Source organism: Chionomys nivalis, chromosome 5, assembly GCF_950005125.1.
Source record: "Chionomys nivalis chromosome 5, mChiNiv1.1, whole genome shotgun sequence".
NCBI classification, from domain to species: domain Eukaryota; kingdom Metazoa; phylum Chordata; class Mammalia; order Rodentia; family Cricetidae; genus Chionomys; species Chionomys nivalis.
Window position 1 is genome coordinate 446,633 of NC_080090.1, and position 15,015 is coordinate 461,647.

General features: G+C 51.0%; 2 protein-coding genes across 3 annotated transcripts in view; one reads left to right on the top strand and one right to left on the bottom strand.

Annotated features, from left to right (window-relative positions):
* Tmem63a (transmembrane protein 63A) overlaps positions 1–1,131 on the top strand; it is a 36,866-nt gene extending 35,735 nt beyond the window's left edge. For both annotated transcript variants that reach the window (XM_057770776.1, XM_057770777.1), the window contains exon 23: positions 233–1,131. In XM_057770776.1, the coding sequence (XP_057626759.1) occupies positions 233–400 (168 nt within the window). In that variant the 3' untranslated portion in view covers positions 401–1,131. The remainder of the gene's footprint in view (positions 1–232) is intronic.
* A 1,678-nt stretch (positions 1,132–2,809) lies between these two features.
* Ephx1 (epoxide hydrolase 1) overlaps positions 2,810–15,015 on the bottom strand; it is a 53,983-nt gene continuing 41,777 nt past the window's right edge. The window contains exons 2-9 of the mRNA XM_057770693.1: positions 13,088–13,275; positions 11,941–12,121; positions 10,018–10,245; positions 9,337–9,466; positions 8,595–8,803; positions 6,274–6,382; positions 3,575–3,700; positions 2,810–3,165 (exon numbers count right to left, since the gene is read on the bottom strand). Coding sequence (XP_057626676.1) covers positions 2,964–3,165; positions 3,575–3,700; positions 6,274–6,382; positions 8,595–8,803; positions 9,337–9,466; positions 10,018–10,245; positions 11,941–12,121; positions 13,088–13,270 — 1,368 coding nt within the window. The 5' untranslated portion in view covers positions 13,271–13,275 and the 3' untranslated portion in view covers positions 2,810–2,963. The remainder of the gene's footprint in view (positions 3,166–3,574; positions 3,701–6,273; positions 6,383–8,594; positions 8,804–9,336; positions 9,467–10,017; positions 10,246–11,940; positions 12,122–13,087; positions 13,276–15,015) is intronic.

Here is a 15,015-nt window from a genome sequence, read left to right on the forward strand (position 1 = left end):
CTGGGCTGTAGACTGCTTTCCATTTTGTTCTGACTCCTGAGAAAGACACAGTTGGCTTACTTAGGGTCCAGATGCCCCCACGCGAATGCTATTTCTCTTTCTTTCCTTTTTGCTACTTCTTGATATGCATCCATCCACTGGGGGATAAGGGGTAGTGTGGGGCATGACCAGGATGTGGGGTGTCAGACCTGCCATCTTCCAAGCAAGACCTAACTCTCGAATCTGCCAACAGCCCTATGTGCCTCGGATTCTGAACGGTTTGGCCTCCGAGAAGACGGCGTTATCCCCGCAGCAGCAGCAGACGTACGGTGCCATCCGTAACATCAGTGGGACTCTTCCTGGGCAGCCTGTAGCTCAGAATCTTAGTGACAGCCTGGCCGATGCCTACCAGGAATCCTGAGAGTGGGCAAGCTGCTGGTCTGACTGGCTCAGAGCACTCAGGAGGGACTGGAGCCCAGACAGGCTCTCGAGTGCTTTCCTGTTTTCAAGCTCCTATCTCGTGAGAGGAGGGAACCAGCGGGTCATAGGGGCTCAGGCCCCTGGCTGAGGGTGTACGGTAGGGCTGCTGCTCCTAAGCACCATCTGTAGGCTGCTTTTCTGGTTCTAGTGTGGGGAACACCTGCAGCTCCCTCCCTCTTGTGGGTATGAGGATATGCACGTTTCTTCCTCCACCCACTGCAAGGGTACAGCTCTGAAGGTGGGATGATGTCCCCAGTGATTTGTAGTCATGATCGTGTATTGGAATTTTGCCCTCAGACTGATCAGGTTTAGAGATTACCGGTTGATAGGGAGATGTGTCCAGGAAAGCCCGGGAATGCTGCTTAGCCTTCTGCAAACGGATGCATAGCTAATGACCAGCAACCCTGCAGCATCTGGGTCAGAGACGGAGCCCATGGGGGGTCCTACAATGCTTCCCAAGCCTGCAGCCCCTTCTCAGGGAAAAGTGGACAGCTGTAGGGACCAGGAAGCATCCTGTCCTTGCTGCCAGCAGCAGGGCAGCATGCGCCTGCTCACTGGCTATGTGGCCACCTCCGTACCTGCTGTACCTCTGGGTTTTTGTATCATGTTGCCTAAGATCCTGTGACTGGGGTCACCCTGCAGTGGGCAGGGACACTGAGAACCATTAATAAAGTGGCCACTCGGTTGGTGGTAAGATCCCACTCCTCATGCCTCTTCCAGGTTAATGTGTGGCTTTCCATGTCCATGCAGGCTTCAACTAGCCTCTACGTGATGCGTCTGCTCTGTACAAGATGGGAGGGGCGTCGTCAAGAGTGCCCTGAATGATGAGAGGACAGAGTGGCAGACACAGAGAGAAGAGGGTGCCCCCACCCCATTTCTTCTGTTTTGGGCAGCTCTTTCTATTTCTAGAGTGGAATCTGGGATTGGGCTATAGGGGACAGGTGGAGGCCCAGGGCCCACATGGAGAAGAGGTGTGGTAAGACACGCATGGGATTGGGTGGGACTTAGTCGTCCAAGGTTGGTGAAGGTGTGGGTTTCGGATCTTCTTCAGGTAGATCAGAAACCAACCACTTGGGCCTGCCTCAGTTCCTTACCACAGGGACCAGGCAGGATCTGCCCATCCCTTTTTCTGGTGGTCCTTGCCTATCAGGACCCTTTCACTTGAGCCAGCCAGCAACACTGCCTTTTCTCCAGGGACTTGATCTCTATAAGTGTCTGGATGGTGCCAGCCCTACTCTGGGGGCTGCTTGGTTCAGGGTGGCCCCAGTCAGTGGTTATTTCCAGCTGCCTTTGCTGCCTTTACCAGTCTGGACTGTTTCACATGGCCCAGTAGGCACAAAAGTACACGGGCAGAAGTGTGAGCTCGCCTCTGGGAGGAGGGCCCCATGTGGGTTGGAGTAAAGGATGTTGTTTGTAAAATCATTTGTCACCAAGGCCATATTGCTTAACACAGGTCCATAGCACGTTAAGTAAATCTTAGGAAAGATGCCATACGTGTCACAGACAGGTGTCAACGACAGGTGTGAGAGACAGGTTTCATAGACAAGTGTCACAGACAGGTGTGAGAGACAGGTGCTGAAGGGAACTGTGTTCCAGAAAAGCTTTATTAGGAGTGCTGTGACCCCCCACAAGGGGGTCTTAAAGGGAAGGAGCAAGGCAGAAAGGCTCTGAGGGTGTGGGACAAAGGGAGTTCTTAGCAAGTGGGGAAGGTTCCATATCTGGTGATCCATCTTACCTGCTAGGAGTCAGGGGGCCAGGAAGGCACTAGGTAAGCATGAAATCACAATTCAAAGTTGCCTTGGTTCTGGGGAGCAGCAGTTGCTTGCCCACAGCTGTGAAGTGGAGGGAAGACTTTGAGGACAGAGCAGTTGTTAGCTCTCCCTCTCCCTTTTATAGCATGAGTAATAAAAACCCAAAGACAGATATTGAGGTTCAAGTTGAAGATCAGAAAAGCAAAGCAGCCAACCACTAGAGAGTTCTTACCTCCACCAAGGCTGGGTGATTCTGTCCTCAGCCTGACTGTAGACCGAGACCCAGAGCTCCTGTCTGTCTCCTCCTGTCTTATATTCCGCTGGGATTAAAGGCATGCACCACCACTTCCTGGCCTCTATGACTGACTAGTGTGGTTGCTGGGATTAAAGGTGTGTGCCTCCACTGCCTGGCCTGTATGGCTGATTAGTATGGCTACTTTGCACTCTGATCTTCAGGTAAACTTTATTTATTAAAGCACAAACAAAATATCACCATACCCTCCTCTGGGGGAGGCGTGGCTATATCTTCTCAGAGCTGGGGCACTTGGGGGCACCTGACTCTTAAAGTAGCCACATGTTTTAAGGTCTGTGACCTAACATGGGGCGGTGAGATGTGGAGGAGAGCACCCAGGCTCCCAGAGCATGCAGGGCACAAAATCTTAAGCTCTTTCTTTCGAAAGGGAGCGTCTTTCTTAAGGGAGCCAGGGGAGGTGCCAGGGTGGCTGCTGAGGCTGTGGTTGATCCCCGAGGACATCACTGCAGCTCGGCCAGGGACACGAACTTGCGGATGTCCTGGGCCAGAAGTTTGGGCTCTTCAAAGGCAGCAAAGTGGCCCCCACGCTCCATGTAAGAGTAGGAGATGAGCTTGGGGTACTTGACCTTCACCCACTTTTCTGGAGCATGCAGTAGCTCACAAGGGAAGGCAGCATAGCCGGTGGGCACCAAGACCTTCATCCTGTGGGGAAGAGAGGTTGCTGTGGATTAAGGCTGCTCTCATGTCCCATGGGCAAGACCAGGACCTCAGGGCTGAGGGAGCCCATGTGGACCCGTAATGACAAGGACAGACTCAGGAATCAGTCAGCCATTCACTACAGCCTCTGCTTCTACTTACTAAGGACGCTCTCTGCCTGGGAGGACCATGTAGCAGGTCCTGTGAGCCTCTAAATACCCACTTCGCGAGCCTGTTTCCTCGCTGTCACCTGAGCGTCTTAATGTAGACGTTGTAAGCAGGATCCAGAGAACATCAGGATCCCAAGAACATCTGCTGTCTTTCTTATCTCACCATCTTGCCTTCTTTGAATTGAAGTCCAAGTGTTTACCAGCCCCAGACCCAGAGTCCCCTCTCCCTGCTTAGCCAGGCTTACCCTTCATGCCTATGGACCATGATACCTTGGCCCATGTTCTCCTTGTAGAAGCGCTGGGAGGAGACAATGGTTCCTGTTGTCCAATAGATCATGATGTTAGTCAGCAGATCTTCCAGGGAGAACTTCCTGGGAAAGCACACAGGATGCCCAGGTCAGTGGCAGGGTCCTTGCCTATCTGACTTCCCTCAAATGCCGGAGTCATTTTTTTTCCATAGGCCGACTGGGTCAAGGTCCTGTTTCTAGGTGGATAGCTAATGCAGAGTGCTGACCATGGCAGACAAGTTATAAGTTTCTCACCTGTCTCACCACCAGGTGGCACCCGTGCACCCAGGGGCTTTGAGCCCAGGTGTGCACAACACAACTTCTACCTCCTCCTTCCTCCTGAGTTTTCCAGGTCGTGGCTAGCACTGCCAGTGACCATTCTCCCACCCCGAGTTCAAGATTCCAGGTTTCTCCGAATGAATTTCCCTCTCTCAGGATGCTAAGGGATTTGAAACTCCTGGCAGCAGGAAAAGGCTGGTCTCCTGGGTAATCCTCAGGAGCCAGCACACAAAGTGGTTTGAGGTGATGAACCAAGAGTCAAGGGACCCAGGTACTAGTCTCGGCCCTAGTACTAAAGAGCCCTGAGGCTGCAATTGTTTGCTATGCCCGCGTCTCAGTTTGTCCTTTGGTAAAAGTAGAATGAATAATACTTGGAAGATGTGAGGGACATCAAAGTAAAGCATAGAGAAAACACGGGTCCCTTACTTCAATAGCATGCCAATCAGTGTGATGATTTGGATAGGAGGTGCCCCACAAAAGGTCCAGAAACTGTTATAAGGCTTTGGGGAAGTGATTGGATCCTGAGGGCTCTGACCTCATGAATAGACAGCTCTTTAGATGGCTTTCCAATTTGATAACATTTGGGAGGTGATAGTCAAGAGGAGTCTTCCTTGTCCCCTCAACCTCAGCTGCCCTGGCTCTCTCCTCCAATGGTGCCTGTCCCTGCTCCTGGCACCTGGACCACAATACCCAGGCTGCTCTCCCTACCTGGCCCTCAGCTCAGCTCCAGGTCGGGATTTAGCTGATTATCAGCAGCTATGGACTGAGAGCAGCGCTAGGAGGAGTTTGCTGCTTTCCCTGACTTTCCACGTGCCTTTGCCCGATGATCTTTCCGTTCTCTGAAGCATGCTCTGATTTACTCTACCTGCTTTCACTAACGGAGTAGGGCAGGGGCATCCTGGAGTGTTGAGGGCTAAGGGGGCATTACAGAAATATTTCTATGAAATGGAAAATAGAGAGACTTTAGGTGATGAGAAGCTTCCTTGCGGGGAAGACTACCCCAAGATTTAATCAAATATGCGTCTCCTGTGGACTGGAGCTCTGCCAGGAGCTCTCTGTCTTCTGCCTGATCACAGCTGCTCATCTACCACACCAGCCACTTCCAGACTCGGGTGTGAGTCTTCTTCCTGGTGTAACTACCTGTCTGTCATTGCTCAGAGATCTGGGCTGCTCATGCCAGGCCAGAGACTGAAGGGGGCTGCAGGCATGGTCGCAAGGAGCATACCAAGTCCCTTGCCAGGGACCCAGGGGCGTCCCCTCAGTCAGGATTTGTGCTGAGTGTGCTCTGCAGGAGACCGACTCAGGGCGAGGACTTGCCCAGGCTCTTGGTGACCTGCCCAGAGGAATGGGTTGGTGACCTGTTCTTGACGAATCTGCTCAAGTCCCTGGAGAAGTCCAAACTCAACTTGCATTTAAATTGCTTTTCTCTCTGCCTCAGTTCCCTTCTTCCGCCCAGCAGAATCTTAGTGATCTTCAGTGAGGCATACATCCTGGCACTTCCCCTTGAGACGAAGCAGACGTCTCCTCTGGTCCTGCGAGCCCTTCACCCACAGACTTGTTCTTCTACCCTCAGTTTCTTTCTTTTTCAAGACAGGGTTTCTCTGTGTAGCCTTGGCTGTCCTGGAACTCGCTCTGTAGACCAGGCTGGCCTCGAACTCACAGAGATCCGCCTGCCTCTGCCTCCCGAGTGCTGGGACTAAAGGTGTGCGCCACCACCACCCGGCTCCCATCCATTTCTTGAAGACTCACTGTATCAGGCTGCTGTGGGTGCTGAGGTGAGAGTGGGGACAGAACAGTGTCTCTGTCCCCGGGCAGATCCCCCCATTTCATTTTCTCTTCCTGCTCACAGCTCTGGGGTGGGCGCTTTGTGTGTCACTGAACAAGGAAAGAAAGGCGTAGACCCTGGGGGCTGGGGACCAGAGCGAAATCCTGCACCAGGCTAAGGAACAGGACTAAAATCTGATGCATGGTGCAACTTCCAGAACTCTGGAGATGGAATGGCTCCCCAGTCTTTTCCACAGCCTCTCTTCATTGGCCCCCACAGAATCTGTGGAGGCTCTGGGTGAGAGACCCTGCTATTCTGCAGTAAGGGTTGCTCACTGTCCTGGAGACTCCTTGCCTGTAGGGGGAGCTGCTGAGTTCTGAGTCCTCTGTGTCACTAACCTATTGAACTAGACACTTGTCCTGTGGGTGCCTCCACCTATCCGTCCTCCACACAGGGTCTCCCTGGTCACGAGTGGGGTGGTAGGATGTGTAGGACATCAAAGACAGGGGAGCTTACTGGTCCTCTATAGAGGACCTTGATCAGGGATGAATGATGGGCAGGGAGAGGCAGAGCCTAGGGACTGGGTCCCTGCAGCAGGGCCGTGGGGCCTCACCTCTCCAGGCCTCCGTCCTCCAGGTCACGGTATTCTGGGTTGGTCCAGGTGGAGAACTTTTCTAAGATGTAGGCAGCCAGGCCCACGGGCGAGTCGTTCAGAGCACAGCCTGGATGGGAAGGAGCAAAGGAGGGATTCGAGCCTGGCCCCAGAGAGTATGACTCCAGGATGGAAGTGTGTGGCTGGGTCAGCGTTGTAATAGGGAGAGGCCCTGTCTCCAGCACAGCCCTGCCCCATCGTCCCACATCTGGAGCCTCTGGAGCCCTTGTAACGTCATCTGGTAAGTGGGTCCAATCCTCCCCATGATCTCCTGGACTGAGTTTCTTGAGGTCCAAGAGAGAACTCTCTCTCTCTGTCTCTGTCTGTCTCTCACATACACAGGCACACACACACGGGTTCACACACACATACACACAAGCAAACACATGCATACATACACATATTTTCTGTGGTATTGAGCCTTGAACTCAGGGCTTCACAAATGCTCAAAAACCCTGACATTCACCCAACTTACAATGCTGTTTCTATAAAAATGAGAATTTGATACTTAAAATGAAAAACAGGAGATATGGCTTAGTGGTTAAGAGCTCTTGCAGAGGACCTGGGTTCAGTTCCCAGCACCCACATGGCAGCTCACATCTGCCTGTTACTCCAGTTCCAGGGGACTGAATACCCTTTTCTGACCTCTGAGGACTCTTACACATACGGCACACATGTATACACTCAGGCACATACATACATACATACACACACAAAAGAAAGATAGAAGGAAAGGAAAAGAAGAGAAACAATCTAAAAGTACCTAAGAGGAAAATCAATTATAAATATTGACACACGACTGAGACCAAATAACATTCCAGAGATTAAAACTCTGGGGCCCTGGGGTGGAGCTCAGTGGTATGATACCTGCTCAAGACTCTTCATTGATCCTTAGCACCAAACCAACCAGACAAAACCAAGATAATAGACCCTGAACAAACAACCAGCAAAAGCCCCAGACCAAACCAAAACACAAGGCTTTGACCATAGCATATGTTAGTATCTGGAATGGTCTGTTGCCGTAGGAACTGTGAGATCCCCAAAAATGGGTCTAACAATTCTTGGGTGTTTTTAAGTGAACCAGGGGAACATTCAGAGAAGCCTTCCCAGTCCTCCACTCCTTTAGGGCAGTAATTCTCAACCTTCCTAATGCTGAAACTCCTTAATACAATTCCCCATGCTATGGTGCCCCCAAGCATAAAATTATTTGCAATGCACTCCATAACTGCAATTTTGCTACTATCATGAATGTAATGTAAATATTTTTTGGAGACAGAGGTTTGTCGAAGGGGCCACAACCCACAGACTGAGAGCGCTGCTTTAAGAGTTCCATCTACCCTTGTTGTTAATCATTTCATGGCTCCATAGATTACAGAAAAGCCAGAGCAGGGCAAATGATTCTTGTCTGTAGAGATGGACAAAGGCATTTTCTAGAGATCTTTATTTACCACTCTGGAGACGAGCTTTGCAGTCCTTAAAAAACTGGTCTGTAAGCCGGGCAGTTGTGGCGCACGCCTTTAATCACCCAGGAGGCAGGAGCAGGCGGGTCTCTGTGACTTCGAGGTGAGCCTGGTCTACAGAGTTTCCAGGACAATCAGGGCTACCCAGAGAAACTTTGTCTTGAAAAACCAAAAAGGAAAGAAAGAAAACTGGTTTGTGCTCCTACCTGCCTTTGCTGATAACACTTTACTGGTTTCCTGTGAATAAAAGAGTTAGATGTACTGGGACCTGCTCACTGATCCTGGTAAAATCGCCAGCTTTTCAAGTCTTTTGTTTTTGTTTTCCTGGCAGGGTTTCTCCATGTAACAGCCTTGGCTGTCCCGGAACTCCGAAGACCAGGCTGACCTCGAACTTAAAAAGATCCACCTCCCTCCGAAGGGCATTGCACCACCACTGCCAGGCAAGTAGGTTTTAAAACAAGCTGTCTGTGACTAGACCAGGGGACAGGGATGGTGACTAGCCCTCCTCTCAGAGTTGACCGAGACCTCTGCTCCCTGTGGCACCCGTAGCTCTTGAACCCTTAGACTTCTGCCCCAAGCCCTTCCTCTCTATTCCTTGTAGAGGACTAAAAATCAGGCTGGGGATGAGCAATTTTAGCCCCTTGAGCACACGATGAATTACATTAGTGGAGGTGTTTGGATTATTCTGGGAATCTGGAAAGCATGTGGGACCTTGGGAACCCGCCTCCATAGAGAATTCAGTCTCTGTTCGGAGGTCCTTGCTTTCGTTCTGTGAGCAGTGTTCCTAGGAGAAACTGGTTTCCCTCTTCTGAGTGTACTTACCCACGGTGTCTGGCTTGGTGGCCTGGATGTGTAGGTAGCCACTCTCCCTCATGATGCTATTGAAAACCTTCTCCTTGAAGGGGTACAGGAGCTCCATATCCCTCTCAGTGTAGCCAAGAAATCTCCCGAAGCTCTGGCCCAGGAGTGGGGTCAGGGTGTAGATATTTTTTGTCATGAAAGCTATATTCAGGTGTAGGCCTTTCACGTGGCTGTGGACCAAGAAATGGGCACAAGTGATTTTGCCTGCTATGAAGGCCTTGGAGAGGAGATGGAGGAGGACAGGAGGCCACAGAACTGAAGAGCCCAAGCCGGCCTCCTTCATCAGTTTGTCCCAGTGGGAATGTATGGACTTGGAGGGGAGGGGCGGGAAAGGACAGTTTCTAGAGAGTTCTGACCAGGGCAGCTTTAGTCTGCCAACCGTGAAGGTCAATCAGGTGTGTCCAGCTTGCAGCCCATGGACCACGTGTGTACCAGGAAAGGTATGAATGCCACTCAGTACACCGTGGTTAGCCTGGGTGCCGGTCAAGGGCCACCACTCTTGTGTTACCCCCGGAGGAGGATGGGGCCAGTGTATTCCATTCTTAGATATCCCTCTTCAGCACCATGGAGGACTTGGCTTAGAGGAAGCTCCCAGTCTCCCTCTGAGGAGGGCCTAGGGTGAACAGCCCTGTGTCCTGTGTGGATGGTGTACACACAGATCCTGGCGAGGCTGTGCCGTGCCTGAATGACTACATCGACTCACTTGGGAACCATCTGGGCCATGTTGGTGCAGATGAGAGACCCCCAGTCCCCGCCTTGAATGTAGAATTTCTGGAAGCCTAGTCGCGACATCAGCTTGTAGAAGATCCTGGCGGTGGCCACTGTATTGAAGCCTGAGTGTGAAGGGAACAGACAGGGGAGTCATGAGGATGCCTTCAGAACACTCGGGTGCCTGCAAGTGCCCTAGACCAGCCTCCCTCCAAGCTGAGAAAACAGAGGCCCACAGAAAGCTAGAAGGAATCTTAGAGCTGCAAGGACACTTTCCCTGGACACAGGGAAAGGGTGAGAGCTGCCTTCCTCAGGATAGGGCGGTGATTCAGTAGCTGCCGCTCTGCCAGGCAGGAAGGTGTGTGCCGAGCTTGGCTAGTCACTGTAGGTTGCAGGATACCCTGCACAGGGACTTTATTAGCCATGTTGGCCTAGAGCAGGGCATGGCCCAGGTATGGAGCTGCCCCCGAGCAGCAAATGCTTAAGTCCACACCTGAGCAGTGCTAGGCAGCCATGTCTGTCCCCTTGGCTCTTGCCCCTAAAGAACTGGTCATGTAGAACCTAAAATGTCTGTCAGACTCTCTAGCTTCCCTGCTTCATCTTGGAAGGAGAACACCGTGGCATCTTGGCTACATGAGACACAGTCTGGCATGTGCCACCCTCCAGAACCCTGTACCTTTCTTGCTAGATGCCTCTGAGAAGCCATAGCCAGGAATGGAGGGGCAGATGACTTCAAACACGTGCTCGTCACTCAGGCCGTGGGCCTTGGGGTCAGTCAGCAGCGGGATGATCTTGTAAAACTCATAGAAGGAGCCAGGCCAGCCATGCACCATCAGTAAGGGCTTTGGGGTGCGGCCTGAGGGCAGCTGGGGAGGCTTCACGTGGATGAAGTGGATGTCCAGACCTGGGGACAGAGCACAGTCGGGGTGAGAGAAGAAGGGGCCTGCTGCAGTGGAGGTTCCTGGGCACTGAGGCCACCAAATAGCTATAGATGGTACAGAGAACCACAAACCCAGGCTCAGCAGAGCATCCTGCAAACACCAGGCCCAGCAGAGCATCCTGCAAACACCAGCCCAGCGCAGGCTGCCAGTCCTACCAGATCACACAGGATTGTCTTAGCCCGCTACTGTCCAAAGTGAACCGAAGGCCAGGACTGTTCTTTTTGAGCATTTGTACCCTGAGCAGGCTTTGTGCTGCAACACTCTAGTAACCATGGTTACTAGGTAGCCAGTGAGTGGAAGTTGCGTTCCCTAGCTTGCCACCACTGAAAGCGAAATACTGCCTAGTGCCATGCTGGGCATTGCCTGACCTGCTTCCTCCTCCTCCTTGGGCCACTTGTCCTGACGTCAGGTTCTGTGTATTTTGCCCCAAGAGATGTGAACTTGAAAAGGTTGCACAGTGGCTCTGGTTTTTCTTAAGTGTTTCCATATCTGATTGCCTTTAGGGTTTGCGAGAGCTGCTGTGAATTCTTGACTTGGCGGGATGGGAATCATCTAGGAGACAAGTCTTTGGGCAAATCCGTGAGGGATTGTCTAGATTAGGTTCAGGTGGGAAGACCCATCATTAATTGGGCAGCACCACCCCCTGGACTAGGTTACTGGACTGAATGGAAAGAAGAAAGCCAGCTGAGCACAAGAATTCATTGCTCTGTGCTCCTGACTGCAGCTGCAGGAGACTGGCTTCTTAATGCTCCTCCCACCATGACATCATCATGATGGCCTGCACCCTTGAACTGTTAGCTGAAATAAACCCTTCTTTTCTTTTTTTTTTTTTTTTAAATATTTATTTATTATGTATACAATATTCTGTCTGTGTGTATGTCTGCAGGCCAGAAGAGGGCACTAGACCTCATTACAGATGGTTGTGAGCCACCATGTGGTTGCTGGGAATTGAACTCAGGACCTTTGGAAGAGCAGGCAGCGCTCTTAACCACTGAGCCATCTCTCCAGCCCCCAACCCTTCTTTTCTTAAGCTTGTGTGTGTGTGTGTGTGTGTGTGTATACAAGTGTGTGAGTGTGTGCGCATGTGTGCTGAGGCCAGGGAGGATATCAGAAGTCCTTCTGTAATACTCTGCTTTATTCCTTTAAGATAGGGTCTACCACTGAACTTGAAACATGTTATTTTGTTTGGGCTGGGAGCCCCCAAGGATCTCCACCTCCTGACCCCACATGTCTGGGGTTACAGCTGTGATCTTTATTGCCAACTTGGTTGGTTTGGGGATCACATGGGAGATCCATGTGAGGGTGTTTCCACAGAGGCTTGAGAAGTAAGAAGACCCGCCCTGAATATGGGCAGCATGGAATGGCCAACAAACAATACGGAAGACAGGAGAAAATGAGGAGCTCCCATTCCTTTCTGCTGCTTCCTGACTACAGATCCAGTATGACATCACTTCCTTGCTGCAGGGGCTTCCCTGCCACGATGAACTGTACCCTCAAACCACAAGGAAAACAAACCAGTGATACTTCACTTGTCTTTGTCGGGTTTTATGTTGAGCATTGAGGAAAATAACAATTCATCTGGGTCACTCATCTCGCACAGGAAGGCTGCCCCTGTGACTCACACACCCCTAGGCCCGGCTGGGCTTCTGCAAACTCACCTTCAATCTTGGTCTTGAAGTGAGGGTACTGGTTGAGGATCTCCACCTGCTTCCTCCAGTCAAACTCGTTCCTCCAGTAGGACACCACTTTCTTCATGTAGCTGGAGTTGAAGCCATAGTGGAAGCGACTGCCCTCCAAAGGTGGGAATGCCCGGAACCTATCGATCCTGTGGTGTAAGTCCTGCAGTGAGGAAGTCAGGGTGGGTGGGCAGAGGCAGGAGAGAGCTGTGTCCACAACACAGAGTGAACCCTGCCATGTATTCCTTACTCATCTGCCGAGGCTGAGTGTGTGTGTGAAGCTGTATGAGGGAAGGGGGCGTGTCTGTCTTCTCTATGCATTCCATAGAGTGCCTGCACCTCATGGGTGCTCAACTACTTAGGATGGAAAAACGGATGGGCAAGACCACGTTAGAGTTTCCCCCAGGCCCGCTCTACCCAGGCCCTTCCGGGAGGCTCTTTCCTTTGCTCTCTGTCCCTTCTGGTCTGATTATTTTGACTTTGGAGTTGTGCAGAAGTGACCTTGGAACTGCAGCTGATTTCTGACAATTCCTCTTGTTCATTCATACAGTCTCCTGGGACTCATGGCCACACCATTTTCACTTCATTTTTATCCTCTGTGAGCTGAGATAGCGAGCCCCACTGGGCAGCTTGATTAAGACCATGACAGTCCCAGGAGCACCCAACACACAGTAAGGGCGCACTTATGGCTAACCCCGTGATCTCCAAACTGTTGCATTTCCAGGGGGCATCTCCTCCCTCTGTTGCTGAGATTACCACAAATAATTTGAAGCAACTGTTCACTTTTCCCTTCAAGCTATCTCAAGCTCCATCCTTTGGGTTGGGCAAGAGGAGCTGAATGTAGAAACCTGGGACCTGTGGATGAGACGACTCCCTGGCAGTCTTCCTGACCCATCCTGGTCCTTAGGTCAAGGCTGGGGAGTTACAGGAGAAGATAAACATCTAACCCTAACCCTAACATCTTTCTAGGGAGTAGTCTGTATCTTGCTTGAGAAGAAGGCTGGACAGATAAAGTCACTGAAGGTCTGTCCCCAAGTTCTTTCCCACCCCTGCCTTAATCCACATCAGAGTGGAGCCCCAACAGGGCTACCTCTCGGCTTTTGCTCCTGCCTGAGAAAGGGCGTCTCACCTCGATCTCCTCATCTGATGTTTCCACCTTGAAAGGTCTGATGCTCTCGTCTTCTCTGGTTGAGGACTTCGACCCTGGGCCCCACCAGCCATCTTCAAGTGGTAAGGTTTCCTCCTTGTCCCGGGAGACAAACTGGTAGATGACAAGACCCAGCACCGAGGCCAGGAGGAGTTCCAGCCACATGACTCCTGTAAGATTGAATGGGATCCATCAGCAAGAGGAGCGACCCAGCCAGAACCTCACGTCTAGCTACCAAAAGGGCTCTTCCCAGCGCATCCCCCAGGAGAAGTTCCAGCCACATGACTGCTGTGAGACGGAATGGGAAAAGAGAAATAACAAGCTGTCGCATTAATTAAATATGACAAAAGAGATTCACTAATAGGCCTGCTTAGGAAGCATGAAGTTCCATAGAAATAACTAGCTGAAGGCCCGTGCCTCAAGGTTACTAGAACATAGCTGTAAAGCCCGTCCAGACCTGTTCCTCCTAGACAGTACAGAGAGCGATAAGTTGGAACTTAGATGTGTTGAAGCTATGCTTTTAAACTTGCTCATCAGAGGCCCCTCCTCTCATTAGAAGAGAGCAAACATTTGACAAACTGCCTTGAAGGAATGACCTTGAGAACTGCCCAAGTCTTGTTAAAGGCAGTGTAATCGAGTTCTTCAGCCCTGTGATTAGCAATTGCCAAAAAAAAGAAAAAACCAAAATCCAAAACCTAAAAACCAAAACACATTGCAGCATAAAGGTAAACAAAAGCCTTCATTTCCTGCTTCTGCAACATTTGCTTCATTGCTCAAAAATTCTCGTGGGGTAAGACCTTCCCGGCCGCCTGCAGTTGGAAGCTTGGGTGGGATCACATCACAACATCCCACGTACAAGGTGGCCAATTTGTTTCCAGGCTGAATTCCCTGAGCATTAGTCGGGCTCCCGATGCACAGTTGAAAAGGAGTCTCTGAGTGCTGGTTGGATTTCTCGTTGGGTTGAGTAAATTTCCTTTTCGAGACTATGGGTACAACAAGAGGAGTGACTTGGCCAGGACTTGTTTCCTGGTAGGCCAGAGACTCCAGCTGCCAATGGGCTACTCCCTGGCACCTGCCCCACGAACTCCTGGTTTTCACATTTGTCCTGTAAGAAAAATGTCAACAATGACAGAGCAAAAGGCATTCTTTTCTTTTTTCTTTTTTTTTTTTTCCTTTCCGGGACAGGATTTTTCTGTGTAGCTTTGGCTGTCTTGGAACTCTGTAGATCAGGTTGGTCTTGAACTCATAGAGATCCAGCTGCCTCTGCCTCCCGAGCACTGGGATTAAAGGCGTGCGCCACCACCATCCAGCTGAAAGTCATGCTTCTTGTTTCCGCTGTGTTCTGTTTTTTCACATGAACCCCAGATTCTTCTGTGCGATCGTTTGTTGGTAGCTGTCACTAAAGACTGACACACCCTAGGCTCACACACGGCCACCACAGCCTCACACGGAAGTGCTTCTTCAAGGGGTCAGCACAGTGACTGTGCACCCCATCTCAGAGCGAGGTCTCTGTCCTGACCGATCACCACGGTCAAGAATCATTTGTAAAAACCAGCCTCTACCATGTGTCTTTTAGTTTCTTTTGTTTGCTTTGCTTTGTTTTAATTGCTGTGGCTGTGGCTACAATCCACATTCTTAACCACACTAGGCCAGAACTCTTGCTCTGTTTCTCCATTTCCACATTCCGTATTCCGTATTCCGCCTTTTGAAAACATCCCTTTGTTCCAGCCTCTTTGACTATGTGCGAGGTTTATGATTCTCAGGGCTGGGCTCTGTTGTTTTAAATAAACAGTAGCCTTTAGACTCCGCTTTTTGTAATTGTCCTGAGGGGAGCTCTGACTATGACCCCAGGAGGTCACCGACCCTTGAGCTCCAGCCATCTTCCTGCCTCAGTTTCCCTAGGACCCAGG